Below are 15,578 nucleotides of genomic sequence, written 5' to 3' on the forward strand. Positions count from 1 at the left end.
TGACGATTATCAACTAACTGATGACGACGATGGTGATGATGACAATGATCAGCTGATGATGATGACAATGATCAGCTGATGATGATGATGACAATGATCAGCTGATGACGACGATGATGATGACAATGATCAGCTGATGACGACGATGATGATGACAATGATCAGCTGATGACGACGATTTTGACGATTATCAACTAACTGATGACGACGATGATGATGACAGTGATAGACTGATGACGATGATGATGATGACAATGATCAGCTGATGATGACGATGATGATGACAATGATCAGCTGATGACGAGGATGTTGACGATTATCAACTAACTGATGACGACGATGGTGATGATGACAATGATCAGCTGATGATGATGATGACAATGATCAGCTGATGATGATGATGATGACAATGATCAGCTGATGACGACGATGATGATGAAAATGATCAGCTGATGACGACGATTTTGACGATTATCAACTAACTGATGACGACGATGGTGATGATGACAATGATCAGCTGATGATGATGACAATGATCAGCTGATGATGATGATGACAATGATCAGCTGATGACGACGATGATGATGACAATGATCAGCTGATGACGACGATGATGATGACAATGATCAGCTGATGACGACGATTTTGACGATTATCAACTAACTGATGATGACGATGATGATGACAGTGATAGACTGATGACGATGATGATGATGACAATGATCAGCTGATGATGACGATGATGATGACAATGATCAGCTGATGATGACGATGTTGACGATTATCAACTAACTGATGACGACGATGGTGATGACAATGATCAGCTGATGATGACGATGATCAGCTGATGACGACGATGATGATGACAATGATCAGCTGATGATGACGATGTTGACGATGATCAACTAACTGATGACGACGATGATGATGACAGTGATAGACTGATGACGACGATGATGACAATGATCAACTGATGATGACGACGATGATGATGACAGTGATAGACTGATGATGACGATGATAACAATGATCAGCTGACAACAATGGTGATTGTGGCGATGATGGTCATGATGATGACAATGATCAACTGATGATGATGATGATGACACTGATCGACTGATAATGATAATGACACTGATCGACTGATGACAATGATCGACTGATAATGATGATGACAATGATCGACTGATAATGATGATGACACTGATCAACTGATGACAATGATCGACTGATAATGATGATGACACTGATCGACTGATGACAATGATCGACTGATAATGATGATGACACTGATCGACTGATGACAATGATCGACTGATAATGATAATGACACTGATCGACTGATGACAATGATCGACTGGTAATGATGATGACACTGATCGACTGATGACGATGATCGACTGGTAATGATGATGACAATGAGCAACTGATAATGACGATGATGATGACAAGATCGACTGATGACGACGATGATGACAGTGATCCACCCATGACGATGACAATGACAACAGTCAACTTATGACGACGACGACGATGGCGGTGAGCGACTGACGACGATGATGACAATGGTCCACTGATGATGATGACGACGACGATGGCCCACTCACGATGATGACGACGTTGAGACTACCGCCCCCCGCCCCCCGCCCCCGCACGCAGGGACCTGATGCAGGAGATGGATGAGGAGGAGAGCTGGGCCGCCGCCGGCACCGGCGGCACCGGCGGCGGTACCGGCGGCACCGGCGGCCCCTCGTTTGCCGTCCCCGAGGAGCTGAGGGCCCAGCTGGAACAGTTTGAGGCCGGCTTCACGCTGGGCCTGCCGCCCCCCGGCAGCGCGGAGCCACCGCCACTGCTGCTGGTCAACGACCCCGAGGCAAGCGGAGGAGGTGGTGGTGGTGGTGGTGGTGGTTGTGGTGGTGGTGGTTGTGGTGGTGGTGGTTGTGGTGGTGGTGGTTGTGGTGGTGGTGGTTGTGGTGGTGGTGGTGGTGGTGGTGGTGGTGGTTGTGGTGGTGGTGGTGGTGGTGGTTGTGGTGGTGGTGGTGGTTGTGGTGGTGGTGGTGGTGGTTGTGGTGGTGGTGGTGGTGGTGGTTGTGGTGGTGGTGGTGGTTGTGGTGGTGGTGGTGGTTGTGGTGGTGGTGGTTGTGGTGGTGGTGGTGGTGGTTGTGGTGGTGGTGGTGGTTGTGGTGGTGGTGGTTGTGGTGGTGGTGGTGGTTGTGGTTGTGGTGGTGGTGGTGGTGGCGGCGGTTGTGGTAGTGGTGGTGGTAATGGTGGTAGTGTTGGCAGTGGTTGTGGTTGTGGTGGTTGTGGCTGTGGTGGTGGCTCTGGTGGTGTAATGGTGGTGGTGGTGGTGTTGGCAGTGGTTGTGGTGGTGGTGGTGTTGGCAGTGGTGGTCATCGTCGTCATTGCCATCGAGTTCTTTATCATCGTCACGATCATCATCTCTCTAAAATGATCACGATCGTTGCAATCAACAACAAAATCATCAAATTTTGATTTAAAGCTTTCGTGACTGCAGTGATTCATATTCTTAGCTCTTTCGGTAAAGTCACGTTGAAGGGAAACAATAAAATAATAAAATCTATATAAAACAATACAAAATTCCGACGACGTTTCGACCATAACACAAACGGTCATCATCACGTGACGACCGTTTGTGTTATGGTCGAAACGTCGTGAGAATTTTTGTTATTGTTTTATATATACTTTATTATTTTATTGTTTCCCTTCAACGTGACTTCACCGAAAGAGCTAAGAATATGAATAGCAAAATCATCATCACAATTGCGCGACAATCTTCGACATCGTCATTGCCATCGTCAGCATGAGCCGGCATTGTTGCCTCCTCCTTACCCCCACCATCCCCACCCAGGGATTCCCGCCCCTTGAGACTCCTCAGCACGCCGAGGGCGCCGACGGCGTGCGCGAGGGTCTCTACGAGTGAGTGCGCCACTCACCACTCACCAGCAGCACCACCACCACTCACCAGCACCACTCACAACCACTCACCACCACTCACCAGCACCACCACTCACCACGACCACTCACCACGACCACTCACCACCACTCACCACCACCACTCACCACCACTCACCACCACCACCACTCACCACCACTACCACTCACAACCACCACTCACCACCACCACTCACCAGCACCACCACTCACCACCAACACTCACCACCACCACTCACCACCACCACCACCACCACTCACCACCACTACCACTCACAACCACCACTCACCACCACCACTCACCAGCACCACCACTCACCACCAACACTCACCACCACCACTCACCACCACCAGCACCACCACTCACAACCACCACCACTCACAACCACCACTCACCACCACAGCCACCACTCACCACCACAGCCACCACCACCACCACTCACCACCACCACTCACCACCACTCACCACCACCCACCACCACTCACCACCACCCACCACCACTCACAACCACCACTCACAACCACCACCACAGCCACCACTCACCACCACCAGCACCACCACTCACAACCACCACCACTCACAACCACCACTCACCACCACAGCCACCACTCACCACCACAGCCACCACCACCACCACTCACCACCACCACCACTCACCACCACAGCCACCACCACTGACCACCACCACTCACCACCACTCACCACCACTCACCACCACTCACCACCACCACTCACCACCACCACCCACAACCACCACCACCACTCACAACCACCACCCACACTGCACCATAGCATCATCAGCAGCGCCATCAGCAGTATCGGCAGCGTCATCAGCAGCGTCATCTGCAGTATCGGCAGCGTCATCAGCAGCATCATCAGCGTTATCGTCATCGGCGGGATCGTCAGCATTCCTTCCAGTCGTCGTCTTGAAAGCGGTCGCTTGAGCTGCGACGAAGGACTCGCCTTGGCGGAACGCTTCCTCTGCGATCACGAACGTGCCCTCAGCTGGCTTACCCGTTCTCTTGGGTTCTCTCGCTAAAGTCACGTAGGTGGGGAAATAAATATCTAACAAATAAAAAAACACAGAAATCAATAAATCGCGACGTTTCGATTGCAACACAAGCAATCGTCATCAGGTGTGACAACCACAGCAAGGACATTTACCTTCTTGGTCCTTTCGGTAAAGTCACGTAGAACCCTGGCTCCGACCGGAGCGCGGAAGATCCCCAGGGCCGCTGGCTGGACGTTGCCCCTCCAGGGCCACCTTCCTCGCCCTGTACACGGCGAGCTTGGCGTGGCCGAAGAGCACGTTGACCGGCCCCTGAAGATGTCGGGGTTCCGTCGCCCTTCGGGTATCCAAAGATGAGGACCGTCGGGGAGAAGTGGAGGCTGAACCTTAGGAGGATGTTTCTCAGGACCTTGAAACAGCGAGTCCAGGCTCTTGCACTCCACGTGTCGGTGCGCCACCGTCTCCACTTTACCGCAGAACCGGCACTCCGGGGACGTGTCGGTGAAGCGCGCCAGGGAGAGGCGTCGGTGGTGACGGTGCCGTGGGCGATGCTCCGGCTGAGGTCGCCGATGCGGTCGTATGTCGGGCTGGAGTAGAGTTGCCTCCAGCGAGGCCTCTCCGGAGAGACGCAGGGCAGGGCTCTCCTCCAGGCGTGGTCCTTGTGGCTCCTCAGGGTGTCCTGTTGGTGGAACCGGACCATGTAGGAGTACAGCACCTTGCTTTTAATGTTCGCGAATGCGCCGGCTGGGAAGTTTCCCAGCCGGCACAGGTCGTCATAGTCTGCCTTCGTCCGTCGGCAGTGGCGACTCGGGGGCACGACGGAGAGCTCCGGTGAAGGAGGAACGAGAGGGGGGTCTCGTCATCCCCCGATGCCGATGGGGGGGGGCTTGGCGTTCTCCCCATCGCTGCCGCTGAGAAAGCCCCCTTGGCTTCGGCCAGGATCCCGGCAGCCACCCAGGGCGGCTGCAGCCCCCCCGTCTTTGCGGCCACCTCGGCCGGTCCGAGCCACCGGCCCCACCGGCCCCGTGGCTCCACCAGATCCCCCATCCTGGTGAGCCGCGCGTTGGCGAGCCGCCTCTCCACGCCGGGGGTGGCGGCGGTGGTGGTGGATGGATGGCAGCGTTGTCTGCGGGTTCCTGAGGATCGGTTCGAAGACCAAAACCTCGGCCGATCGCGCCTGGTTCGGCCTCCTGACGGCGAGGGAGCTCCACGTCTGCAGGACGCTCCTTGTAGAAAGGGTGGCAGCTGTCCCGGTGGGAGGCCCTGCAGGTCCATGTAGAATAGTTGTTTGGAGCACCGCAGACCCCCCCAGCTGCTCTAAGAGCAAGGAGGCGGTGATGCTCCAGGCCGGTGCAGGGGCGGCGTGCAGGAACTTTCGCGCGGCCTGCAGTCGGAAGGTGACCAGCTGACTCCGCACGCACACCGGCCCGTGACCGCCCTCGTCCAGTGGCAGAGCCAGGACCCCCAGCCGCGACCTCGGTGTCCTCCACCCGGCCAGAAGAAGTCGAGGACTCGCTTCTGTCGGGGTCTCTCGGCGTGATTCGCAGAGGCCTTCATTGCCTTGATATCATGCCATCGAGCCGAGGCAACGTCCGCTCGGTCTTCCTTCACCTTGGCCTCGGCAAGGAAGTGCCGGAGTTCTTCCGGGGGGAGTCTACGAGGGTCGAGAAGTGTCGACCCCCTGGGCTGCCCTCGGCTCCCTACGCTGGGGCAGTCGTCCCGACCCGAGTCTCCCTCCCCCGCCATCCGGCTCGGCTGGAAGAGCCACAGCGGCCTGGCGGGCGCATGGCCCAGCGGCGTCTTCTCCCCCCCAGTGTCAGGGGTGGCCTGGGGTGGCTCCTGCTGAGGCCCGTCGGGTTTTGGGTCCACAGTGGGACGGGGGGGGGGGGGTCCTTCCTCGCCCCCTAGCCAGCATGGTCGACGATGTCTCTCCACCGACAATCCCCCTCCTAATAAAGTAATTAAAGCTTTCGTGACTGCATAAAATGACTCATTTGGTTTTTTTCGGTAAAGTCACGTATGTAGAAATACAATAAAATTATATTAAAACAAAAACCAATCGCGACGTTTCGATCACAACGCAAGCGATCTTCATCAGGTGTCAAGAACAAAACACGGAGGTAAATACAACAAGATGAGAATTCAACAAACCTGAAAAAACATTACGTGAAGCACATCCAGTCAGGCCAACAACACAGTTAGACACTTCCTGGCGGACCACGAATTTCAGAAGAGTGAACACGAAATTTAACACTCTTCTGAAATTCGTGGTCCGCCAGGAAGTGTCTAACTGTGTTGTTGGCCTGACTGGATGTGGCTTCACATAATGTTCTTTCAGGTTTGTTGAATTCTCGTCTCTCATCTCCTTGTTGTATTTGCCTCCGTGATTTGTTCTTGACGCCCGATGAAGATCGCCTGCGTTGTGATCGAAAACGTCGCGATTGTTTTTTTTGTTTTGATATAATTTTATTGTGTTTCTACGTACGTGACTTTACCGAAAAAAACAATGAGCAATCCCCCGCCTCTTGCTCTAGGGTGGAAGCGAATTGTATTTCCGCAGGCTTTGTCCATAGCTGGTGGGGGGGGGGGGGTGGGGGAGGCTGGGAGAGGCTCTGTGACCACAGGAGATGGATCGATTTCCGTGGCGATGTCGCCTTCATCGTCCACGGCCTCCTGCCGTGACCGGCCCTTCCCCAGCCGCAACGCCGCCTCTTCCTCTTCCCTTGCCGCTCGCGCGTCGCTCGGTGCGAGGGATTTCACCGCTTCTTCCGGCTCCGGCTCTTGTCTGGGAGGTGTTCCTTCCTCTGAATTTGACCCTTGGGGTCCGGGTCCCGTCCGTGTTCTTTCCCTTGCGGATTGCCGCGCGAGGCGGCGACGTCGGGGCCACGACCTTAGGTGGGGGGAGGCTGCGTGGCTGCAGGGTCCGGTGTGGGATGTTTGGGGGGGGGGGGGGGCCTTGTTGCAATGGAGGCTCCTGCTGATTTGCCCCCTTCGGACTGCCTCCCTCCTCGCCGATCTTTTCTCCGACCCGCGCCGTCATCGGTTTGTGGGGCAATCTCCTTCGGAAGTGCCCCCTCCTCGAACAAACAGTGACCAGGATAACATTGAAGTAGAAAAAAAAACCGTTGAACTGTGAAAACGATGCCTTGATTAACCCTGGGATTGTGCACGGGGCCTAGGAAACGCCACTGTGTTTCGAAAGCCGATGCCTCACCCTGAACAGTTAAATAATAAAAACGAATCTAAACACGCGAATAGATGGCCCTGTGTGTGCAAGAGACTGAATGCTCTTGTTGAAGAAAGTCCCGAAAAATAAATTAAAACAAAGTGAGGATGTTAGATTTTGAGAGATAACACGAGGAGCTCTGCTTAAACACATCTCTCTCTCCCACTCTCCCTCCCCTCCTCGCTCCCCTCCCTCCTCTCCCCTCCCTCCCACCCCTCCCTCGCTCTCCCCTCCCTCGCTCTCCCCTTGCTCTCCCACTCACCCTCCCCTCGCTCTCCCCTTGCTCTCCCACTCTCCCTCCCCTCGCTCTCCCCTCCCTTGCTCTCCCCTTGCTCTCCCACTCACCCTCCCCTCGCTCTCCCTCCCCTCCTTCTCCCTCGCTCTCCCCTCCCTCTCTCCCCCTCTCGCTCGCCCTCTCTCTCGCTCTCTCCTTGTGTCCCTTCCAACTCCTCCGCCCTTTGACCCCACGACCTCTCACCTCTCCTGCCGCCCCCCGCCCCCGCCCCCTGCCCCCCCCCTCGCTCAGCTACTTCTTCCACATCCTGGCGGAGCACGGCCCGCTGCCCCTCGACTCGTCGCTGCTCACCGGCGAGTTCCGGGCCGCCTTCCCGCCGGCGGCGCATTCGCTCGTCTCCAGCCGGGGGGGGCTGGCGCCCTTCCTCGCCGCCAGCCCCGGCTTCACGGTGCGCCACGGCGTCGTGGCGCTCTGCTCCGACGCTCACGCCCTCCGCTCCCCGGCCGCCGACCTCGCCGCGGCCGCCGACGTCGCCGGCGACGGCGTTCGCCCCCCGAGCTTTAACCTCTCGGCCACGACCCTCGACCCGGCGGAAGCAGAAGACCTCGAGCAGCCGCGCGTCGGGGATCCCGGCGAAACCGGCGTCGGGGCCCGCGGCGGCGGCGGCGGCGGCGGCGGCGCCGGCGAGTCGCGGCACGGGGAGGGGACCGGCGCGGTCGCGGCGCCCGGGGGGGCGGTCGGACCGGATTTACCCGCCGGACCCAGCGACGGCGCCGCCGCCGTCGCTTCTGCCCCTTCTGGCGCCGCCCCCCTCGCCGGCGCCGCCCCCCTCGCCGGCGCCGCCCCCCTCGCCGGCGCCGCCCCCCTCGCCGGCGCCGCCCCCCTCGCCGGCGCCGCCCCCCTCGCCGGCGCCGCCCCCCTCGCCGGCGCCGCCCCCCTCGCCGGCGCCGCCGCCCCCGCGAAGGCGCCGCCGCCCGACCCCATCCTGGAGGAGCTGGACGACGGCCTGTCGGACGACGCCTTCTACAGTTCGGACGACGGCGCCAGCTCGTCGGCCGACAGCGCCGACTCCTTCTTGAACATCCGGTTCTTCCACTTGGACGACATCGACGACGACGACGACGACGAGGAGGAGGAGGAGGAGGAGAAGAAGGAGGAGGAGGAGGAGGCGGCGGCGACCGGCCTGGATGGCGCCGCCGGCGCCCTCGCCGACGCTTTCCGCTGGCGACCCGGCGACTCGCCCCGGCCCAACCTCAACCCGGCCGCCAAGGAGTTCACGCCGTGCTTCTACGGCCCGGCGTCGCCCGGCGTCGCCGGCGTCGGCGCCGCCGCGCCGCTGGCGCCACTGGCGCCCCTGTACGGTGGAGCGTTCGAAGGGCTCCCCGTGGTGGCGTCGCCGCCGCCGCTGCCGCCGCTGCTGCCCGTCCAGTACCCGGCCGTCCCGACGGGTGGCGCCGGCGGCGTGGACGGCCGGTGGCAGCTCCTCGGCTCGACGCCGGCGGTGCCGGCGACCGCGGCGACGCCGGCGCCGGGCTTGGCGGCCGCTCCGAGAGAGGAGGAGGAGGAGACGGGATCTGCCGTTGAGATGAAGAACGCCGAAGTGCAGGTGAAGATGCCTCCCCTCGTCCTCCCTGTGTCCTCCCCTCGTCCTCCCCGTGTCCTCCCCGAGTCTCCCCGTGCCTCCCCTCGTCCTCCCTGTGTCCTCCCCGAGTCTCCCCGAGTCTCCACGCGTCTCCCCGAGTCTCCACGCGTCTCCCCGAGTCTCCCCGTGTCTCCCCGAGTCTCCCCGTGTCTCTGAGCGTCTCCACGTGTCTCCCCGCGTCTCCCCGCGTCTCCACGCGTCTCCCCGTGTCTCCACGCGTCTCCCCGAGTCTCCCCGTGTCTCCCCGAGTCTCCCCGTGTCTCTGAGCGTCTCCACGTGTCTCCCCGCGTCTCCCCGCGTCTCCACGCGTCTCCCCGTGTCTCCACGCGTCTCCCCGTGTCTCCATGCGTCTCCTCGTGTCTGAGCGTCTCCACGCATCTTACCCGCGTCTCCACGCGTCTCCGAGTGTCTCCCCCGTGTCTCCGAGTGTCTCCACGCGTCTCCGTGGCCTTGAGCGGCGTCTCCGCGTGCACGTGTCCCCTTGCCCGCAGGCCACGCCGCCACCGGGGCAGAGCGTGGAGATGAACACGGAGCCCTTCGCACCGCACGAGTTGGTCGAGGTGAGCTCAGCATCCTCCCCTCCCTTCGTTCAGAATCCTGATGCTGTGGTCTTTCAATCTGCCCGTGGCCTCGCCCCACCTCATCGTCGTCATCGTCAACTCGACTCCCTCGTCTCCTCCTCTTCTCTCTGTCCCTCCTTCTCCCTCTTTGCCACCCCTCCACTGGAATTAACTTCCCCTGTCCATTGAGCAGCACTGCACCATGGACTCAACACTGCACCATAGACTCAGAACTGCACCATAGACTCAACACTGCACCATAGACTCAACACTGCACCATAGACTCAACACTGCACATAGACTCAGAACTGCACCATAGACTCAACACTGCACCATAGACTCAACACTGCACCATAGACTCAGCACTGCACCATGGACTCAACACTGCACCATAGACTCAGAACTGCACCATAGACTCAACACTGCACCATAGACTCAACACTGCACCATAGACTCAACACTGCACATAGACTCAACACTGCATCATAGACTCAACACCGCACCATAGACTCAACACTGCACCATAGACTCAACACTGCACCATAGACTCAACACTGCACCATAGACTCAACACTGCGCCATGCACTCAACACTGCACCATAGACTCAACACTGCACATAGACTCAACACTGCATCATAGACTCAACACTGCACCATAGACTCAACACTGCACCATAGACTCAACACTGCACCATAGACTCAACACTGCACCATAGACTCAACACTGCACCATAGACTCAACACTGCACCATAGACTCAACACTGCACCATGGACTCAGAACTGCACCATAGACTCAACACTGCACCATAGACTCAACACTGCACCATAGACTCAACACTGCACCATAGACTCAACACTGCACCATAGACTCAACACTGCCCCATAGACTCAACACTGCACCGTAGACTCAACTCACGACTCTCGGTCCGACCGCACGGACCGGGTTCGTCCGTATCTCTGAAAGCTCGTCAAGTCGACCGTTCGTAAGTGGGGGGGAGGGGTCTCCCCCCCCCCCTCCCCCCCCGCCGCCGCTACAACCTGATGTCGGCGCGACAGAGCCCGGCGTCGTTCCGTTCCCGCGGCCTGCCGAGGCCTGAGCGCGACCTCGCCCCCCTGCTCCTCCGCCGCACTTTCGATTAGCGGCCGCGCCCGGGGGGGGCGCCTTCGCCTCTTGTCCAGGGCGAGCTCTGCCGCGGCGACCAGGAGCGGCGGCTGCTGCTGCGCCGTCTGGAGGAGACGGAGGACAAGTACCAGCAGGCGCGCCGGGAGTGGCGCGTGGAGCTGGCCAGCCTTCGCGACAGCCTTGCCGAGAGCCTCAAGGTGAGAAGCGTGGTCGTCGCGCGGCGGCGGCGGCGGTGACGTCGCCGAGCGGCGGTGACGTCACCGAGCGGCGGTGACGTCACCGAGCGGCGGTGACGTCGCCGAGCGGCGGTGACGTCACCGAGCGGCGGTGACGTCACCGAGCGGCGGTGACGTCACCGAGCGGCGGTGACGTCACCACGACGCTTGTGCCAGGCCGTGTGGACGTTGAGGCCACGTGGAGTGTCGAACGCCCGCCGACGGGAGGTCACGGGGGCAGACCCAGCAGGTGCCCCCCCCCCCCGCTCCCTTGCCCCCCCCCTACCGTGCCCCCCCCTACTGTGCCCCCCCTTACTGTGCCCCCCCCCCCCCTACTGTGCCACCTGTGTCACACGGGCACGTGGAGACAGAGATTCACCCCGCGCGGCGCTAGCGGGGACCGTCGGGGCCAAGTGCCGTCGGCGAGCAGCGGCGCCGACGAAGGCCGGCGCGGCACGCGACGGGAGGGGGCGGGGGGCCGGCACCAGCCGCGCCCGGCCGCCTTTGTCTCCCCCGGCGGCGGCGTTTTTAGCACGTCCCCACCGGGTGTGCTCGCTTGAGGCCCGAGCAGTAAAGCGGGTGCGGAGGCCCGGGCCCGTCGTTTCGGGGTTGATCGTCGCCCGCCGAGTGTTCGCCGCTAACCCGGGCCTCTGCCGGGTTAGCGGCGCCCTGGGGGTTTCAAGGCGACTGTTCTGTATGGGACTGACGGCCGCCCCCGCCCCCGCCACCACCCCCGTGTAGAACTCGGAGCGACTGCAGGAGCAGGTGGACCGCGACGGCAAACGCCTGGCACAGGAGCGCCGGGAGCACGCGGAGAAGATGAAGAGCACGCTGAAGGAAGCGGCGGCCATCAGGGCACAGAAGGAGAAGTATGGACGAAGCCTGTCGCCCCCCCCTACCCCCGCTCGCTCGCCCGCCCGCTCGCTCGCTCTCTCATCGACTCGCTCGCCCACCCATTGACTCACCCGTCCGCTCGCCCACCCGTTCACTCACTCGCTCACTCGACCACTAATTCCACCTGTTCATTCGCTCACCCAACCATTCGCTCGCCCACTCGTTCGCCCATTCACTCTCGTGCCTGTTCACGCGCCCACTTACCCACTGGCCCATTCACTCGCCCGCCCGCCCACTCATTCCGCCGTTCATTTACTCACCCACCCACCCATTCACTCACCCACTTACTCGGCCACTCGTTCACCCATTCACTCTCATATCCATTCACCCAACCCCTCACCCACCAACTCGCCCATCCACCCACTCGCCCACCCGCTCGCCCACCCACTCGTCCACCCACTCGACCACCCACCCACTCTGCCACCCGCTCGCACACCCACTCGACCACCCACCCACTCGCTCACCCGCTCGCCCACCCACTCGACCACCCACCCACTCGCTCACCCGCTCGGCCACCCGCTCGCCCACCCGCTCGCCCACCCACTCGACCACCCGCTCGCCCACCCACTCGAGCACCCACTCGACCACCCACTCGACCAGCCACTCTGCCACCCGCTCGCCCACCCACTCGACCACCCACCCACTCTGCCACCCGCTCGCCCACCCACTCGACCACCCACCCACTCGCTCACCCGCTCGCCCACCCACTCGCCCACCCACTCGCCGGCTCTCTTCCTGCCGTGCAGGCTGGACAAGACCTTGGCTGAGATGCAGAAGAAACATGGATCACTGCAGGAGGAGTGTGAGCACCTGCGGTGAGTGAGTTAGTGAGTTGGTGAGTTGGTGAGTGGGTGAGTGGGTGGGTGCATGGGTGTTGAGTGAGTGGGTCGATGAGTTGAGTGACTTGTTGAGTAAGTGAGTGGATTGGTGAGTGACTTGTGGGGAGTGAGTGGATGAGTGTGTGATTGAGTTGGTGAGTGAGTTTGTGAGTGAGTTGGTGAGTGAGTTGGTGAGTGAGTGAGTTGGTGAGTGAGTTGGTGAGTGAGTTGGTGAGTGAGTTGGTGAGTGAGTTGGTGAGTGAGTGAGTTGGTGAGTGCGTTGGTGAGTGAGTTCGTGAGTGACTTGTTGAGTGAGTGAGTTGGTGAGTGAGTTGGTGAGTGACTTGTTGGGTGAGTGAGTTGGTGAGTGAGTTGGTGAGTTCGTGAGTGACTTGTTGAGTGAGTGAGTGAGTTGGTGAGTGAGTTGGTGATTGAGTTGGTGAGTGAGTGGGTTGGTGAGTGAGTCGGTGAGTGAGTTGTTGAGTGAGAGTGAGTTGGTGAGTGACTTTTTGAGTGGATGAATGTGTGAGTGAGTTGGTGAGTGACTTGTTGTGTTGGTGAGTGAGCTGGTGAGTGAGTTCGTGAGTGAGTTTGTTAGTGACTTGTTGAGTGAGTGAGTTGGTTGGTGAGTGAGTGGGTTGGTGAGTGAGTTGGTGAGTGACTTGTTGGTGAGTGACTTGTTGGTGAGTGAGTTGGTGAGTGAGTTCGTGAGTTGGTGAGTGACTTTTTGAGTGGATGAGTGAGTTGGTGAGTGACTTGTTGAGTTGGTGATTGAGTTGGTGAGTGAGCGTGTGAGCGTGTGAGTGAGTTGGTGGGTGAGTTGGTAAAAGTGAGTTGGTAAGAGTGAATTCGTGAGTGACTTGTTGAGTGAGTTAGTTGGTGAGTGAATGGGTTGGTGAGTGAGTGAGTGGGATGTTGAGTGAGTGAGTTCGTGAGTGAGTTCATGAGTGAGTTGGTGAGTGACTTTTTGAGTGCATGAATGTGTGAGTTGGTGTGTGAATAAGATGGTGAGTGACTTGTAGAGTTGGTGAGTGAGTTAGTGAGTGAGCATGTGAGTGAGTTGGTGAGTGACTTGTAGAGTTGGTGGGTTGGTGAGTGAGTGAGTTGGTGAGTGAGTGAGTTGGTGAGTGAGTTGGTGAGTGAGTTGGTGAGTGAGTTGGTGAGTGAGTTAGTGAGTGAGCGTGTGAGGAAGATGGTGAGTGACTTGTAGAGTTGGTGAGTGAGTGAGTTGGTGAGTGAGTTGGTGAGTGAGTTGGTGAGTGAGTGGATGAGTGAGTGGATGAGTGTGTGCTTGAGTTGGTGAGTGAGTGGATGAGTGTGTGAGTGGGTTGGTGTGTGAGTGAATTGGTGAATGAGTTGGTGAGTGAGTGGATGAGTGTGTGAGTGAGTTGGTGTGTGAGTGAGTTGGTGAATGAGTTGGTGAGTGGATGAGTGTGTGAATGAGTTGGTGAGTGAGTTCTTGAGTTGGTGAGTGAGTGGATGAGTGTGTGAGTGAGTTGGTGAGTATGTGAGTGACTTGTTGACTGAGTGAGTTGGTGAGTGACTTGTTGAGTTGGTGAGTGAGCGTGTGAGTGAGTTCGTGAGTGTTTGTATGAGTGAGCTGGTGAGTGAGCGTGCGAATGAGCTGGTGAGTGAGCGTGTGAGTGAGTTGGTGAGTCAGCGTGTGAGTGAGTTGGTGAGTGAGCGTGTGAGTGAGTTGGTGAGTGAGCGTGTGAGTGAGTTGATGAGTGAGTTGGTGAGTGAGCGTTTGAGTGAGTTGGTGAGTGAGCGTGTGAGTGAGTTGGTGAGTGTTTGTGTGAGTGAGTTGGTGAGTGAGTTGGTGAGTGAGTTGCTGAGTGACGTGCCTCGCAGGGAGAAGGCCGACGCCGACAGGAAAGTCATGGACGCATCGTTCACCAGCATCCAGGAGCAGTTTGTGGAGGCCACGCGGAGGGCCATGGAGGCCGAGGTGAGTGGTGGTGGTGGTGGAGTTGTGGTGGAGTTGTGGTGGAGTTGTGGTGGTGGGGTGTGGTGGTGTTGTAGTGGTGGGACGGTAGTTGTTGTGGTGTTGGGGTGGTTGTGGGAGGGGTAGTGGGTTGGGATGGTGGTGGAGTTGTGGTGGTAGTGTGGTGGTGGTGGGTGGGTGGAGTGGTGGTGGGGTGGTGGTGGAGTTGTGGTGGTAGTGTGGTGGTGGGGTGTGGTGGTGTTGTAGTGGTGGGACGGTAGTTGTTGTGGTGTTGGGGTGGTTGTGGGAGGGGTAGTGGGTGGGGTGGTGGTGGAGTTGTGGTGGTAGTGTGGTGGTGGTGGGTGGGTGGAGTGGTGGTGGTGGAGTTGTGGTGGTGGTGGTTGGGTGGAGTGGTGGTGGGAGGGGTGGTGGTGTTGTGGTGGTAGTGTGGTAGTGGTGGGTGGGGTGGTGGTGGTGGGGAGTGGTGGTGCAGCGGTTAGCGCTACGCTGCGTCACCAACCCAGCGACCCGAGTTCGATTTCCGCTCACGGCCAACACCGGTGACAATTATTTGAACCGGTTCTGGGCCTCCCCTAGGTCGACTCAGCCTCGAATTAGTTCCTTGTGTAGCTGTGTGTAGTAAACATCGCCACTGGGGGAGACAAAGGCGGTCGGGCGTGGTGCTGGCCACCCACCCCCTCGTGTGCCATGCCGGCCTTCATAGGTCCTGCTCGCTAACAGCACTTGCCCCTACAGTCTGTTAAGGCTACACGGGGGATCTTTGTCTTTGGTGCAGGTGATGTTGTTGGAGCTGAGGAGGGACTCTACGTGTAGAGAACTGATGATCATCGCTGAGCAAGTGGAGATGAGAAGACAAGCCATCACCATGATGTAACACACACACACACAACAACAACAGCCGCCAACTGTCCAGTAACCTCAAAGTGCACCTAGCCTGGCACTCCCCAGTAGCATCCT

The 15,578-nt window shown here is 58.9% G+C and overlaps 1 protein-coding gene across 8 annotated transcripts in view; it reads left to right on the forward strand.

Moving 5' to 3' along the window:
* LOC116955854 (uncharacterized) overlaps positions 1–15,578 on the forward strand; it is a 102,243-nt gene that overhangs the window by 68,558 nt on the left and 18,107 nt on the right. For 7 of the 8 annotated variants that reach the window (XM_076053798.1, XM_076053795.1, XM_076053797.1 and 4 more), the window contains exons 33-41: positions 1,660–1,873; positions 2,870–2,937; positions 7,715–9,029; positions 9,557–9,625; positions 10,767–10,946; positions 11,706–11,833; positions 12,605–12,673; positions 14,528–14,624; positions 15,397–15,491. In XM_076053798.1, coding sequence (XP_075909913.1) covers positions 1,660–1,873; positions 2,870–2,937; positions 7,715–9,029; positions 9,557–9,625; positions 10,767–10,946; positions 11,706–11,833; positions 12,605–12,673; positions 14,528–14,624; positions 15,397–15,491 — 2,235 coding nt within the window. The remainder of the gene's footprint in view (positions 1–1,659; positions 1,874–2,869; positions 2,938–7,714; positions 9,030–9,556; positions 9,626–10,766; positions 10,947–11,705; positions 11,834–12,604; positions 12,674–14,527; positions 14,625–15,396; positions 15,492–15,578) is intronic. The other variant, XM_076053800.1, reaches the window with a different exon arrangement.

Source organism: Petromyzon marinus, chromosome 62, assembly GCF_048934315.1.
Source record: "Petromyzon marinus isolate PM22_M1 ecotype Great Lakes invasive population chromosome 62, UKy_Petmar_22M1.pri1.0, whole genome shotgun sequence".
In the NCBI taxonomy this organism is placed as follows: Eukaryota; Metazoa; Chordata; class Hyperoartia; order Petromyzontiformes; family Petromyzontidae; genus Petromyzon; species Petromyzon marinus.